Source organism: Rissa tridactyla, chromosome 21, assembly GCF_028500815.1.
Source record: "Rissa tridactyla isolate bRisTri1 chromosome 21, bRisTri1.patW.cur.20221130, whole genome shotgun sequence".
In the NCBI taxonomy this organism is placed as follows: domain Eukaryota; kingdom Metazoa; phylum Chordata; class Aves; order Charadriiformes; family Laridae; genus Rissa; species Rissa tridactyla.
In genome coordinates, this window is record NC_071486.1 from 1,609,236 (window position 1) to 1,623,774 (window position 14,539).

The 14,539-nt window shown below is 70.9% G+C and overlaps 2 protein-coding genes across 2 annotated transcripts in view; one reads left to right on the forward strand and one right to left on the reverse strand.

The window, feature by feature from the left end:
- The window catches only part of CELSR2 (cadherin EGF LAG seven-pass G-type receptor 2), a 46,191-nt gene extending 32,334 nt beyond the window's left edge, over nt 1-13,857 (forward strand). Inside the window, 14 exon segments of the mRNA XM_054181593.1 lie at nt 1,429-1,572; nt 2,293-2,557; nt 3,119-3,187; nt 3,189-3,287; nt 6,469-6,595; nt 7,629-7,725; nt 7,728-7,828; nt 8,689-8,808; nt 8,810-8,864; nt 9,909-10,021; nt 10,126-10,202; nt 11,590-11,717; nt 13,405-13,526; nt 13,663-13,857. Coding sequence (XP_054037568.1) covers nt 1,429-1,572; nt 2,293-2,557; nt 3,119-3,187; nt 3,189-3,287; nt 6,469-6,595; nt 7,629-7,725; nt 7,728-7,828; nt 8,689-8,808; nt 8,810-8,864; nt 9,909-10,021; nt 10,126-10,202; nt 11,590-11,717; nt 13,405-13,526; nt 13,663-13,857 — 1,712 coding nt within the window.
- Nucleotides 1-14,539, reverse strand: part of SLC16A4 (solute carrier family 16 member 4) — a 383,212-nt gene that overhangs the window by 36,392 nt on the left and 332,281 nt on the right. The gene's annotated exons all lie outside the window — the stretch shown is intronic.

The window sequence follows — 14,539 nt, forward strand, 5'->3', positions numbered from 1 at the left end:
CATGTGTGTGTCTGGGGGACCTGGGTGTGCAGAAGGACACATGTGTGCTGGGGACATGCGTGTGCCTGGGGGACATGCGTGCATGCACAAGGACACGTGTGCGCCTGGGGACATGTGTGTGCAGAAGGACATGGGGGTGCCTGGGGACATGGGTGTCTGGGGGACATGTGTGTGTGTCCAAGGACACATGTGTGCTGGGGACATGTGTGTGCCTTGGGGACATGTGTGTGTCTGGGGGACCTGGGTGTGCACAAGGACACGTGTGCTGGGGACATGTGTGTGCCTGGGGACACGTGTGCGCACCCAAGGACACGCGTGCACCTGGGGACATGGGCGTGGGTGTGCCTGGGGACACACGTGTGCCCAGGGGACATATGTGTGCACAAGGACACGTGTGTGCTTGGGGACATGTGTGTGCCTTGGGGACATGTGTGTGCCTGGGGGACACGTGTGTGTCTGGGGGACCTGGGTGTGCACAAGGACACATGTGCTGGGGACATGTGTGTGCCTGGGGACATGTGTGTGCCTAGGGTACCTGGGTGTGCAGAAGGACACGTGTGCGTCTGGGGACATGCGTGTGCCTGGGGACACGTGTGACTGGGGGACATGTGTGTGTGCCCAAGGACACACGTGCGCCTGGGGACATGCGTGTGCAGAAGGACATGGGGGTGCCTGGGTACATGGGTGTCTGGGGGGATGCGTGTGTGTGTCCAAGGACAAGTGTGTGCCAGGGGACACGTGTGTGTGCTCAAGGACACACGTGCGCCTGGGGACATGGGCGTGGGTGTGCCTGGGGACACGTGTGCCTGGGGGACACGTGTGCGTGCCCAAGGACACGTGTGTACTGGGGACATGTGTGTGCAGAAGGACACGGGTGTGCTGGGGACATGGGTGTCTGGGGGGACGCGTGTGTGTGCCCAAGGACACATGTGCCTGGGGGACATGTGTGTGCCCAAGGACACGCGTGGGTGCCAGGGTCCCTGGGTGTGGGAGTCCCTGGGTGTGGGGGGTCCCTGGGTGCCGGGGTCTGTGGGTGCCGGGGTCTGTGGGGGTCCGTGGGTGCTGTGCCACGCGAGGTGCCGGGGTCGGTGGGTGCGGGGGTCCGTGGGTGTGGGGGTCGGTGGGTGCCGGGGTCCCTGGGTGTGGGGTTCCCTGGGTTTGGGGGTCTGTGGGTGTCAGGGCCCATGGGTGTGGGGGTCCCCAGGTGTGGGGGGTCTGTAGGTGCGGGGGTCCCTGGGTGCCAGGGTCCGTGGGTGCGGGGGGGGTCTGTGAGTGTGGGGGTCCCTGGGTGCGGGGGTCAGTGGATGCCAGGGCCCATGGGTGCGGGGGTCCCTGGGTGCCAGGGTCCGTGGGTGTGTGTGGCGGGGGGGTGTCTGTGAGTGCGGGGGTCCCTGGGTGCGGGGGCCCATGGGTGCCGCGGTGCCGCAGTGGTGTCGGTGGTGCGGCTGGACAAGGGCAGCTCGGCGGGCGCCCGGCTGCCGCGCTACGAGGCGCTGCGTGGGGAGAAGCCCCCCGACCTGGAGACCACCGTCATCCTGCCCGACAGCGTCTTCCGGCCCGCCGAGGGCAGGCGTGAGTCCCGGGGGGGCACCGGGGGGAGAGGGGGGGGCTGGCCCAGGCTGGGGGCGTGGGCAGGACGATGGGGGACCCCAGCATGGCCGTGGGGCTGGGACGACTGGGGAACCTGGCATGGGGCTGGTAGGGTTGGGGACATCGGTGTGGCCATGGGGCTGGCAGGGTGGGGGACACTGATGTGGCCATGGGGCTGGAAGGGTGGGGGGGGGGACACACCCCTGTTTGGCCATGGGGCTGGGACGACTGGGGACCCTGGCATGGGACCGGTAGGTTTGGGGACCCCAGCATGGGGCTGGCAGGGTTGGGGACCCCAGGGTGGCACTGGCAGGGCTGGGGACACCAGAATGGGACTGGGAGGGCTGGGGACAATGGAATGGGGCTGGCAGGGTTGGGGACACTGGGATGGCGCTGACAGGGTCGGGGACCCTAGGATGGCACTGGCAAGGTTGGGGACAATGGAATGGGGCTGGCAGGGTCGGGGACACCAGGATGGGGCTGGCAGGGTCGGGGACGCCGGGGTGGCACTGGCAGGGTTGGGGACACTGGGATGGAACTGTCAGGGTTGGGGACCCCCGAGTGGCACTGGAGGGGTTGGGGACACCAGGATGGGGCTGGCAGGGTCGGGGACCCCAGGGTGGCACTGGCAGGGTCGGGGACCCTGTCCCAGCTGTGGGGCTGGCGGAGCATCACGCCAACCCCCTGCCTGGCCCCCCCCAGCCCCCTCCACCGGGCAGGGGCAGCCCCCCCAAGGCACAGTGGGGCAGGAGCAGGAGGAGGAGGAGGAGGGTGAGGCCGAAGAGGCCGCGGAGGAGGAGGAGGAGGAGGAAGAAGAGGAGGAGGACGAAGAGGAGGTGACCCTGGTGACCCGGCGCAAGCGACACCCCGGGACGGGCGAGGGCCAGGCCATCGCCAGCGTCATCATCTACCGCACGCTGGCCGGGCTCCTGCCCCAGGCCTACGACAGCGACAAGCGCAGCCTCAGGTGGCCGGGGTGGGGGGGCAACTGGGGGGTGGTGGGGAGGGAACGGGGCTTGGGGGGCATGGGGGACTGGGAGGGGCAAAGGGGGGTGACCGAGGATCGGGGGCACGGGGTGCTGGGAGGGGGCACGGGGGGTGCCAGGGCGAGGGATGGCATCTGTGGGGTGCTGGGAGAGGGGGGGCGACCGTGGGGTGATCAAGGGTAGGGGGCAGAGGGGGCTGGGAGGGGGCACGGGGGGTGCCAGGAAGAGGGAGGGCATCTGTGGGGTGCTGGGAAGTGGGGTGACAGGGAGGGTGTCTATGGGGTGCCCAAGGATGGGGGGCACAGGGTGGTGGGAGGGTGCCTGTGGGGTGCCAGGGCAAGGGAGGGCATCTGTGGGGTGCTGGGAGACGGGGGGGGGGGGGGGACCGTGAGGGTGCCCATGGGGTGCCCAGAGGTGGGGGCTAAAGGGGGGCCGGGAGGGTGCCCGTGGGGCGCCAGGTCCCCAGCGGGGCACCGAGATGGGGGGGTGTCCCCTGCCCTGACCCCGCTGCCCCCCCCACCCCCCCCCCCCCGACACCGCAGGGTGCCCAAGCGCCCCGTCATCAACACGCCGGTGGTGAGCATCAGCGTGCACCCGGGGGGGGGCGCGGGGGCCGCGGGCCCTGGCCAAACCCATCACCCTCCAGTTCCGGCTGCTGGAGACCCAGGAGCGCTCCAAGCCCATCTGCGTCTTCTGGAACCACTCCCTGCTGTGAGCCGGGGACGGGGACATCCCCCCACCCACGGGGACAGGGGGACACCCCCGGGGACACAGGGACAGGGACGCCCTGGGGACACCGGGACACCCCCGGGGACAGGGACACCCCAGGGGACAGGGACACCCCCAGGGACACAGGGACAGGGACGCCCTGGGGACAGGGACGCCCTGGGGACACCGGGACATCCCCAGGGACAGGGACACCCCAGGGGACAGGGACACCCCTGGGGACAGGGACACCCCCAGGGACACAGGGACAGGGACACCCTGGGGACAGGGACGCCCTGGGGACACCGGGACATCCCCAGGGACAGGGACACCCCCAGGGACAGGGACACCCCAGGGGACAGGGACACCCCCAGGGACACAGGGACAGGGACGCCCTGGGGACACGGGGACACCCCTGGGGACAGGGACACGCCAGGGACAGGGACACCCCCAGGGACAGGGACATGCTGAGGACACGGGGACACCCCAGAGACAGGGACACCCCCAGGGACACAGGGACAGGGATGCCCTGGGGACACGGGGACACCCCTGGGGACAGGGACACGCCAGGGACAGGGACACCCCCAGGGACAGGGACACCCCCAGGGACACAGGGACAGGGACACGCTGAGGACACGGGGACACTCCCAGGGACAGGGACAGCCCCAGGGACACAGGGGCACCCCAGGGACAGGGACACCCCGGGGACAGGGACACGCCGGGGACAGGGAAATGCTGAGGACACGGGGACACCCCTGGGGACAGGGACACGCCAGGGACAGGGACACCCCTGGGGACACAGGGACACCCCAGGGACACAGGGACACCCTGGGGACAGGGACACCCCCAGGGACAGGGACACCTCAGGGGCACGGGGACACCCCAGGGACAGGGAAACACCAGGGAAAGGGACACGCTGAGGACACGGGGACACCCGCAGGGACAGGGACATGCCAGGGACAGGGACACCCCCAGGGACAGGGACACCCCCGGGGACACAGGGACACCCCAGGGACAGGGACACCCTGGGGATAGGGATGCCCTGGGGACACGGGGACACCCTTGGGGGCAGGGACATCCTGGGGACAGGGACACCCCGAGGACACAGGGACACCCCGGGGCCAGGGGGACACCCTTGGGGACAGGGACACCCTGGGGACAGGGATGCCCTGGCGACATTGGGACAGCCTTGGGGACAGAGACACCCCGGGGACAGGGACACCCCCAGGGACAGGGACACACTCACGGGGACAGGGACACTACGAGGACAGAGACACCCCCCCAGGGACAGCCTGGAGACACGGGGACACCCTGGGGATAGGGACACCCCCAGGGACAGGGACACCCCTGGGGACAGGGGACACCCCGGGGACAGGGTCACCCCGAGGACAGGGACACCCCCCTGGGGACACAGGGACACCCTGGGGACAGGGACATGCCGGGGACAGGGACACCCCAGGGAGAGAGACACCCTGGGGAGAGGGGACACCCCTGGGGACAGGGACACCCCAGGGACACCCCCCTGGGGGGGACAAGGGGCAGGGTGTGTGGTCTGGGGGTGACCCTAGGGGTCATGGGTGGGTGACACGGGGACAGGGTTGCGAGGTGGCATCCCTGGCACCGGTGGCTGGGTGGGTGACACAAGGACGGGGCGCTGGGGTGGCAGCCCTGTCCCTGGTGTCACGGGTGGGTGGTGGGAGGGGACCCGTGCAGTGTCCCCAGGTGGGGTGGGTGTCCCTGGGTGGTGGCTGAGGGTGCCAGTTGGTGGCCCCGGGACAGGTGGGTGGCCCAGGGCAGTGTCACCAGGTGGGGTGGGTGTCCCACGTACTGTCCCCAAGTGGGGTGGGTGTCCCATGTGGTGTCCCCAGGTGGGTTGGGTGGCCTGGGTGGTGGCTGAGGGTGCTGGTGGGTGGCCCTGGGTGGTGTGGGTGACCCAGACGGTGACCCTGAGTGGGTTGGGTGGCCCACATGGTGTCCCCAGGGGGGTTGGTTGTCCCGGGCTGCGTCCCCAGGTGGGGGTGGGTGTCCCATGTGGTGTCCCCAGGTGGGGTGGGTGCCCCAGGTGGTGGCTGAGGGTGCTGGTGGGTGTCCCCATGTGGGGGTGGGTGGCCCTGGACAAGGTGGGTGGCCCAGGGGTGGCTGAGGGGGGGTTGGATGTCCCGGGTGGTGTCCCTGGGTGGGGTGGGTGGCCGAGGTGATGTCTGAGGGTGCTGGTGGGTGGGTTGGGTGTCCCACATGGTGTCCCCAGGTGGGGTGGGTGTCCCTGGGGAGTGGCTGAGGGCGCTGGTGGGTGTCCTCAGGTAGGGTGGGTGTCCCAACATGGTGTCCCCAGGTGGGGTGGGTGTGTGGCCCGGGGTGGGTTGGGTGTCCTTGGGTGGTGTCCCCAGGGGAGATGGATGTCCCAGGTGGCATCTGGGGGTGCTGGTGGGTGTCCCGAGGTAGGGTGGGTGCCCAGGTGGTGTCCCCGGGTGGGGTGGTTGTCCCGGGTGGTGGCTGAGGGTGCTGGTGGGTGTCCCCAGATGGGTTGGGTGTCCCTGGGCAATGTCCCCAGGTGGGGTGGGTGTCCCACATGGTGTCCCCAGGTGGGACGGATGTCCCGGGTTGTGACCCTGGCTGGGTTGGGTGTTGTGGGTGGTGACCCCGGGTGGGGTGGATGTCCTGGGTGGTGTCCCCGGGGTGGGGTGGGTGTCTCGGGTGGTGTCCTTGGGTGGGGTGGTTGTCCTGGGAGTGGTGACTGAGGTGCCGGTGGATGTCCATGCCGGGCTGGGGGGGGGGGGTGGGGGGTTGGGTGTCCTGGGCAATGTCCCCAGATGGGGTGGGTGTCCCACATGGTGTCCCCAGGTGGGATGGGTGTCCTGGGTGGTGTCCCCAGGTGGGATGGGTGTCCAGGGTGGTGACCGCGGGTGGGTTGGATGCGCTGGGTGGTGACCCCAGGTGGGATGGGTGTCCAGGGTGGTGACCCCGGGTGGGTTGGATGTCCTGGGTGGTGACCCCGGGTGGGGTGGGTGTCGTGGGTGGTGGCTGAGGGTGCTGGTGGGTGTCCCCAGGTGGGTTGGGTGTCCCTGGGCAATGTCCCCAGGTGGGGTGGGTGTCCCACATGGTGTCCCCAGGTGGGTTGGATGTCCTGGGTGGTGTCCCCGGGTGGGGTGGGTGACCGGGCGGCGGCGGTGCTGAGGGTGCTGCGCAGGGCGGGCGGCGCGGGCGGCTGGTCGGCGCGGGGCTGCGAGATCGTCTTCCGCAACCGGAGCCACGTCAGCTGCCAGTGCCACCACCTCACCAGCTTCGCCGTCCTCATGGACATCTCCCGCCGCGAGGTGGGACACGGAGTTGGGGGGGTGGGGGGGGGACACGTTGGGGAGGGGGGGGGGATGACACGAGGGTGTGGGACACGGCGGTGGGGGGGGGGCACAGGGGACCGGGGCCATTGAGGGGATGCGGGGACAGGGCCCTGGCATGGGGACATGGGACACATGGGGACAGGGGGGAACACGTGGGGGACCACGCCATGGGGCAGGGCAATGGGGGGGTGGGGCTTGCGCTAAGGGGGCGGGGCTAAGGATGGGCGGGGCTAAGGATGGGGCAGGGTGTTGATTGGGGTGGGGCTGGATGGGGTGGGCGGGGCTCCAGTGGGGCGGGGCTCAAAGGGGGCGGGGCTAAGCAGGGAGGGCGGGGTTCCAAGGGGGCGGGGCTGAGTTATGGGGGCGTGGTTTCCCGGGGGGGGGTGTGCAGCATTGTGGGCGGGCCTCACTTGGGTGGGTGTGGCTGGGGGCGTGGCCCCCAGTGGGCGTGGCTAGGGGGCGTGGCTCCGGTGAGCGTTGCTCTGGTGGGCGTGTATGGGGGCGTGGCTTGGGGGCGTGGCTACTGTGGGAGTGGCTCCAGGGGGTGTGGCTCAGGGGCGTGGCTCTGGTGGGTGTGGCTGGGGGGGTGTGAGCCCAGTGGGCATGTATCAGGGGCGTGGCTTCGGGGGCGTGGCCTAGGGGAGCGTGGCTCTGTTCGCATGACCTGGGGCGTGGCTCCGGGGCGTGGCCCTCAGTGGGCGTGGCTGGGGGCGTGGCTCTAGTGGGCGTGGCCCCGGGGGGGGCTGGCTCAGGGGAGTGGCTCTGGTGGGCGTGGCCTGGGGCGTGGGCCCAGTGGGCGTGTATCGGGGGCGTGGCTTCGGGGGGCGTGGCTTCGGGGGTGTGGCCTAGGGGAGAGTGGCTGCATTAGCAAGACCTGGGGCGTGGCTCCGGGGCGTGGCCCTCGCTGGGCGTGGCTCGGGGGTGGGCGTGGCTCCGGGGGAGGGGTGGGGGAGGGCGTGGCTCGGCGGCACTTGCCGGGCTCGTGCCGACGGTGCCGCCGGTGCCGCAGAACGGGGAGATCCTGCCGCTGGCCGGGCTGACCTACGGCTCGCTGGGGGTGGGGCTGGCGGGGCTGCTGCTGGCCGTGCTGGCCCTGGGGGGGCTGCGGGGCTGCGCTCCAACCGCCACAGCATCCGCCGCCACGCCGCCACCGCCCTCCTCCTCGCCCAGCTCGTCTTCCTCCTCGGCATCAACCAGGCCGACTTCCCGGTGAGCCCCCCCGCCGGGGGGCGGGGACGGGGCGGGGGGGGGGGGCACTGGGGGGGGGAGGGGGTCTCAGGGGGCATGGGAACCCCCACGCCCACCCCCCCCCGGCGGCATTCTGGGGGGGCGGGGCTGCTGGGTGGGGGCTAAGCGGTGGGAGGGGCCAAGGGGGAGGGTGTAAAAAGGGGTGGGGCTCTAAAATGGGCGGGGCCTGTCAAAGGGGTGGGGTTTCTCATGGGTGGGGGGCGCAAAGGAGGTGGGGCCTATAAAAGGGGTGGGGTCTCGCAAAGGGGGTGGGGTTTTTAAGGGCGTGGGGCTCTCCAATGGGATGGGGCTTCTCATAGGGGTGGGGGCTATCGGGGGTGGGGCTCTGAGAGGGGGCGGGGCCTCTCCAAGGGGATGGGGCTCCCAAAGGGGGTGGGGCCTAGCAAAAGGGGTGGGGTCCTTTAAAGGGGTGGGGCCTATCAAAGGGGTGGGGCTCTGAAAGGGGGTGGGGCTCTCAAAGGGGGCGGGGACTATCAAAGGGGGTGGGGACTATCAAAGGGGCGTGGCTCTCCAAGGGGGCGGGGCTCTCCAAGGGGGCGTGCCTTCTCCAAAGGGGTGGGGCTTGCGAAAGGGGGGGTGTGTGTGGGGGGGTGTCTCTCCAGGGGTGGGGGGCCTCTGGTAGGGGTGGGGCTCCTTAAAGGGGGTGGGGGGGATGGGGGTCTTTTAAAAGGGGCGGGGCTCTCCAAGGGGTGGGGGGGAGTGCTGGGGTTGGGTCTAATGGGGGGGTGTGGGGGGCGTGGCCGCGGAGGCGAGGTGCCGGGCATTAAAACGTACCCTCCGGGGGCGGGGTGGGCGGCGGGGGGGGGGTGGGGGGGGCGCAGCTGGCGTGCACGGTGGTGGCCATCCTGCTGCAGTTCCTCTACATGAGCGCGGTGGGCTGGGGGCTGCTGGAGGGGCTGCACCTCTACCGCCGCCGCAGCGAGCCCCGGCACGTCGACCGCAGGGCCCATGCGCTTCTACCACGTCCTGGGCTGGGGGCTGCCCGCCTTCATCACCGGTGAGGACCCCCCCACCCCCGACCCCCCCCCCCCCACACCCCGCCCCCTGCCCCCTAACCCCGCCCCCTGGGGGGGGAAACACAAGGCCCCCGAGGCACCCACCCCCTACCACTACCCCCGGGGTGGCCACGCCCCCCCTCCTAGGCTTTGGCCCCGCCCCCGGAGCCACACCCCACCCCCCCCCCGATCAGGTTAGTGTAAGGTGGGGTCTCACCCGCCCCGACGAGCGTGCCACGCCCCCCCCACCCAAAGGCACGGCCCCACCCCCAAGGACGAAGCCCGCCCCCACGCCTTAGCTCCGCCCCCAAGAGTTTAGCCCGCCCTCACCCACCGTAGCCCCGCCCCCAAAAGCGTAGCCCCGCCCTCTGAACACGCCTCCCCCGGGCAATAGCCCCGCCCCGAGATATTAGACCCGCCCAAAGGCCTTATAGACAGCGTAGCCCGCCCCTACCGCTTTAGACACGCCCCGGGGCCATAACTCCGCCCTTACCTGTCATAGTCCCGCCCCCCCCGGTTTTAAACAGGTCCCCCACAGCCACGCCCCCGCCCAGCGTAGCCTCGCCCCCAAGGGTGCAGCTGCCTCCCCAGCCCCAACCCCCCTTGCCCCCCCCCATCTTGGCCCCGCCCCTACTGCCCGAGCCCTGCCTGGCCCTGCCCTCCCACCTTGGCCCCGCCCCTCCCGACTTAGCCCCGCCCCTCCCGCTTTTGCCCAGCTCTGATCCCGCCCCCACGCCTTGGCTCCACCCCTCCTAAGCCCCGCCCCTCCCGCTTTAACCCCGCCCCTCTCAACTTGCCCCCCCGTGCTCTTGGCCCCGCCCCTCCCGCTTTGGCCACGCCCCCGCCTCAGCCACGCCCCTCCCACCTTGGCTCCGCCCCTCCGCCCTTGCCCCGCCCCTCCCGCCTTGGCCCCGCTCTCGGCTCCGCCCCTCCCGTTTTAAGCCCCGCCCCTTCAGCCGTAGCCCCGCCCCTTCAGCCGTAGCCCCGCCCCTCCCTCCCTAGCCCCGCCCCTCTCTCGGCCCCCCCCCGACCCCCGCTGTGCGCAGGGCTGGCGGTGGGGCTGGACCCCGAGGGCTACGGCAACCCCGACTTCTGCTGGCTCTCCATCCACGACAGCCTGGTCTGGAGCCTGGCGGGGCCCATCGCCTGCGCCGTGGCCGTACGTAGCGGGGGGGGGAGCTGGTTTGGCTGGGGAAGGGGGGGGGAGGGGGAGCACCCATGGGTGCCCGCCCCCCGCCTGCTCACCCCCCTCTGCCCCCGCAGATCAGCATCTTCTTCCTGGTGCTGGCGGCCCGGGCCACCTGCAGCAGCCCGCAGGGCTTCGAGAAGAAGGGCACGGCGTGAGTCACCCGGGAGGGGGGCACCCAGGGGTGGCAGGGGGGCATTGGGGTGCCCATGGGTGGCAGGGGGGCAGTGGGTGCTGGGGCGCCCATGGGTGGGAGGGCAGACGTGGTACCCCTGGGGGAGCACAGAGACAGTGGCGGGGGCAGGGGAGGCAGGCAGGGATGCAGGCAGGGGATGCGGGCAGGGGATGTGGGCAGGGGATGTGGGCAGGGTGTGGGCAGGCTGCAGGCAGGGCTGCAGGCAGGGTGCAGGCGGCGTGTGAGCAGGGGATGCAGGCAGGGGATGCAGGCAGTGATGCAGGCAGGGATGCGGGCAGGGGATGCAGGCAGGGGGTGCAGGCAGGGATGTGGGCAGGGTGCGCAGGCAGGGGGTGCAGGCAGGGGCTGCGGGCAGGGATGTGGGCAGGGGGTGCAGGCAGGGGGTGCAGGCAGACTGTGGGCAGGGCTGCAGGCAGGCTACAGGCAGCGTGTGGCAGGGGATGCAGGCAGGGGTTGCAGGCAGGGATGCGGGCAGGGGGTGCAGGCAGGGGGTGCAGACAGGGGGTGGGCAGGCTGCAGGCAGGGCTGCAGGCAGGGTGCAGGCGGCGTGTGAGCAGGGGATGCAGGCAGGGGATGCAGGCAGTGATGCAGGCAGGGATGCGGGCAGGGGATGCAGGCAGGGGTGCAGGCAGGGATGTGGGCAGGGTGCGCAGGCAGGGGGTGCAGGCAGGGGCTGCGGGCAGGGATGTGGGCAGGGGGTGCAGGCAGGGGGTGCAGGCAGACTGTGGGCAGGGCTGCAGGCAGGCTACAGGCAGCGTGTGGGCAGGGGATGCAGGCAGGGGTTGCAGGCAGGGATGCGGGCAGGGGGTGCAGGCAGGGGGTGCAGACAGGGGGTGGGCAGGCTGCAGGCAGGGATGCAGGCAGGGATGCAGGCAGGGATGCGGGCAGGGGGGTCAGGCAGAGTGTGGGCAGGGGCTGCAGGCAGGGTGCAGGGCAGCATGTGGGCAGGGGATGCAGGCAGGGGTTGCAGCAGGGTCCAGGCAGGCTGCAGGCAGGGCTGCAGGCAGGGTGCTGGCAGTGTGTGGGCAGGGGATGCAGGCAGGGGGTGCGGGCAGGGGATGCAGGCAGGGTCCAGGCAGGGTGCAGGCAGGGGCTGCAGGCAGGGATGTGGGCAGGGTGCGCAGGCAGGTGGTGCAGGCAGGGATGCAGGCAGGGGATGCAAGCAGGGGATGCGGGCAGGGGGTGCAGGCAGGGTGTAGGCGGGGCTGCAGGCAGGGCTGCAGGCAGGGTGCAGGCAGCGTGTGTGCAGGGGATGCAGGCAGGGGGTGCAGGCAGGGATGTGGGCAGGGGGTGCAGGCAGGGTGCAGGCAGGGGCTGCGGGCAGGGGGTGACGCGGTGTCCCCAGCTCCGGGCTGCAGACGGGCCGTGGTGGTGCTGGCCCTGCCCAGCCTGGCCTGGCTCCTGGCCCTGCTCTCGGTCAACAGCGACGCGCTGCTCTGCCACTACCTCTTCGCCGCCTCCAACTGCCTCCAGGTCACCGCCGGCCCCACGGCCCCCGGCCACTCTGCCCCATAGCCCCCAGCCCCTCTCTCCCCATAGCCCCAGCCCCACTGCCCCACAGCCCCCAGCCCCCATGTCCCCATAGCCCCCAGCCCCTTTCTCCCCATATGCCCCAGCCCCTCTCTCCCCATAGCCACCAGCCCCCATGTCCCATAGCCCCCAGCCCCTCTCTCCCCATAGCCCCCAGCCCCACTACCCCACAGCCCCCAGCCCCTCTGTCCCCACAGCCCCCATTCCTGTTTCCCCATAGCCCCCAGCCCCTTTCTCCCCATATGCCCCAGCCCCATGTCCCCATAGCCCCAGCCCCTTTTCTCCCCACAGCCCCCCTACCCTGTGTCCCACAGCCCACAGCCCCCATGTCCCCATAGCCCCCAGCCCCATGTCCCCACAGCCCCAGCCCCTCTGTCCCCATAGTCCCCAGCCCCTTTCTCCCCATAGCCCCTGTACCCTGTTTCCCCATAGCCCCCAGCCCCTCTGCCCACACAGCCCCCGTACCCTCTGTCCCCATAGCCCCCAGCCCCCCATGTCCCCATAGCCCCCAGCCCCTCTGCCCCCCCATACCTCCCAGCCCCCGTGTCCCCATAGCCCCCATTCCCTGTGTCCCCCATACCCCCTATCCCCTCTGCCCCCACAGCCCCCAGCCCCTGGGCCCCCCATACCCCCCTGTACCTCCCCCCCTCTACCCCTACGTCCCTACACAGTTTTTGCCCCCCCGCACCCCCGTGCCTCCCCATAGCTCCTGTGCCCTATACTATATGTGCTCCCTATACCCTCCGCCCCTATATCTGCCTGCAACCCCTGCCCCCTATATCCCCCTCTGCCCCCTATGTCCCCCTGTGCCCCCCATATCCCCCCATGCCCCCTATACCTCCCTGTGCCCCCTACGCCTTCTTTACCACCCCCCCACCCCGTACCCCCTCCAGCCCCATGTCCCTGTAGCACCCTATAGCTCCTGGGGGGGGTATCAGAGATCCCCTCGCTTATTTTGGGGGGCACCCAGTGGGCACAGGGGGTCCCTCACCCAGTTTGGGGTGCCAGTGGGGGGCACCCAGTGGGTAATGGGGGGGGTCCCTTGCCATATCCAGGGTGCCAATGGGGGGCACCCAGTGGGTATGGGGGGTCCCTCACCCTCTTTGGGGGGCCAGTGGGGGGCACCCAGTGGCTATGGGGGTCCCTAACCCTCTTTGGAGTGATAATGGGGGGCACCCAGTGGGCACAGGCGGTCCCTCACCCTGTTTTGAGGTGCCAATGGGGGGCACCCAGTGGGTATGGGGGGGTCCCTCACCCTGTTTGGGGTGCCAGCGGGGGGCACCCAGTGGGTATGGGGGGGTCCCTTGCCATATCCAGGGTGCCAATGGGGGGCACCCAGTGGCTATGGGGGTCCCTAACCCTCTTTGGAGTGATAATGGGGGGCACCCAGTGGGCACAGGGGGTCCCTCACCCTGTTTTGGGGCACCAATGGGGGGGCACCCAGTGACGGGGTTCGGGGGGGGGGGGTGTCCCTTGCCATATCCAGGGTGCCCACGGGGTGGGTATGGAGGACCCTCGACCTGTCTGGGGTGCCAGCGGGGGTCCCCCCCCCCCATGCCCCCCCTCCCCCCCCACCCTCCATGCCCACATGCCTCCTCCCCCCCCACCCCCACCCCCCCCTCCCACCCAGGGCCCCCTCATCTTCCTCTTCTGCGTGGTGCTGAGCAAGAGGTGCGGAGGAGCCTGCGGCTGAGCTGCACCCGCAGGCGCAGCCCCGACCCCCCGCTGGCCACCAAGTCCCACCCTCACCCCGTGAGTGCCCTGGGGGGGCGGGGGGGGGGTGGGGGGGGGGGGATGGCCGTGGGGCGAGGGGCAGCCACCCGCTCGCCCGCCCGCCGGCCGTGGGCCTGACGTCCCCGTGTGTCTCGTCGTCCACCCACCGTGGCAGGCCTACGGCTGCGACAGCACCTACGTGGCGGGACGGCTGTACCCGGCACCCCGCCGGCGGTTCCACGGGGTCCCTGCACAGCACCGCGCGCTCCGGCAAGAGCCACCCACAGCTACATCCCCTTCGTGCGGCGGTACCGGCCGGGGAGGGTGGCAGCGGGGGCGGCGGGTGACGGGGCGGTGGGGTGGGCGGTAGAGTGGCGGGGTGACGGGGTGACGGGCTGGTGGGGTGACAGGGTGGCATTGCAGGGTGGCAGCGGGGTGGTGGGGTGACAGGGTGGCAGGGTGACAGGGTGGTGGGGTGACAGGGGTGGCAGCAGGGTGGCGGTGACGGGGCGGTGGGGTGGGCGGTAGAGTGGTGGGGTGGCAGGGTGAAGGGGTGGCAGGGTGACAGGGTGACAGGCTGGTGGGGTGGCAGGGTGGCAGGGTGGCAGTCTGATGAGTGGCAGGGTGACAGGGTGGCAGAGTGGCAGGGTGGCAGGGTGACGGGCTGGTGGGGTGACAGGGTGGCATTGCAGGGTGGCAGCGGGTGGTGGGGTGACAGGGTGGCGGGTGACAGGCTGGTGGGGTGACGGGGTGCATTGCAGGGTGGCAGCGAGGTGGTGGTGACCAGGGCGGTGGGGTGGGTGGTAGAGCGGTGGGTGACAGGGTGGCATGGCAGGGTGGCAGGGTGCAGCCTGGTGGAGTAGCAGGGTGGCAGGGTGACGGGGTGGCGGGGTGACAGGGTGACAGTGTGGCAGGGTGGCAGGGTGACAGGGTGATGGAGTGGCAGGGTGACAGGGTGCGGAGTGTCAGGGTGGCGGATGGTGGGGTGACAGGGTGGCATTGCAGGGTGGCAGGGTGACGGGGTGGTGGGGTGACAGGTGACAGTGTGGCGG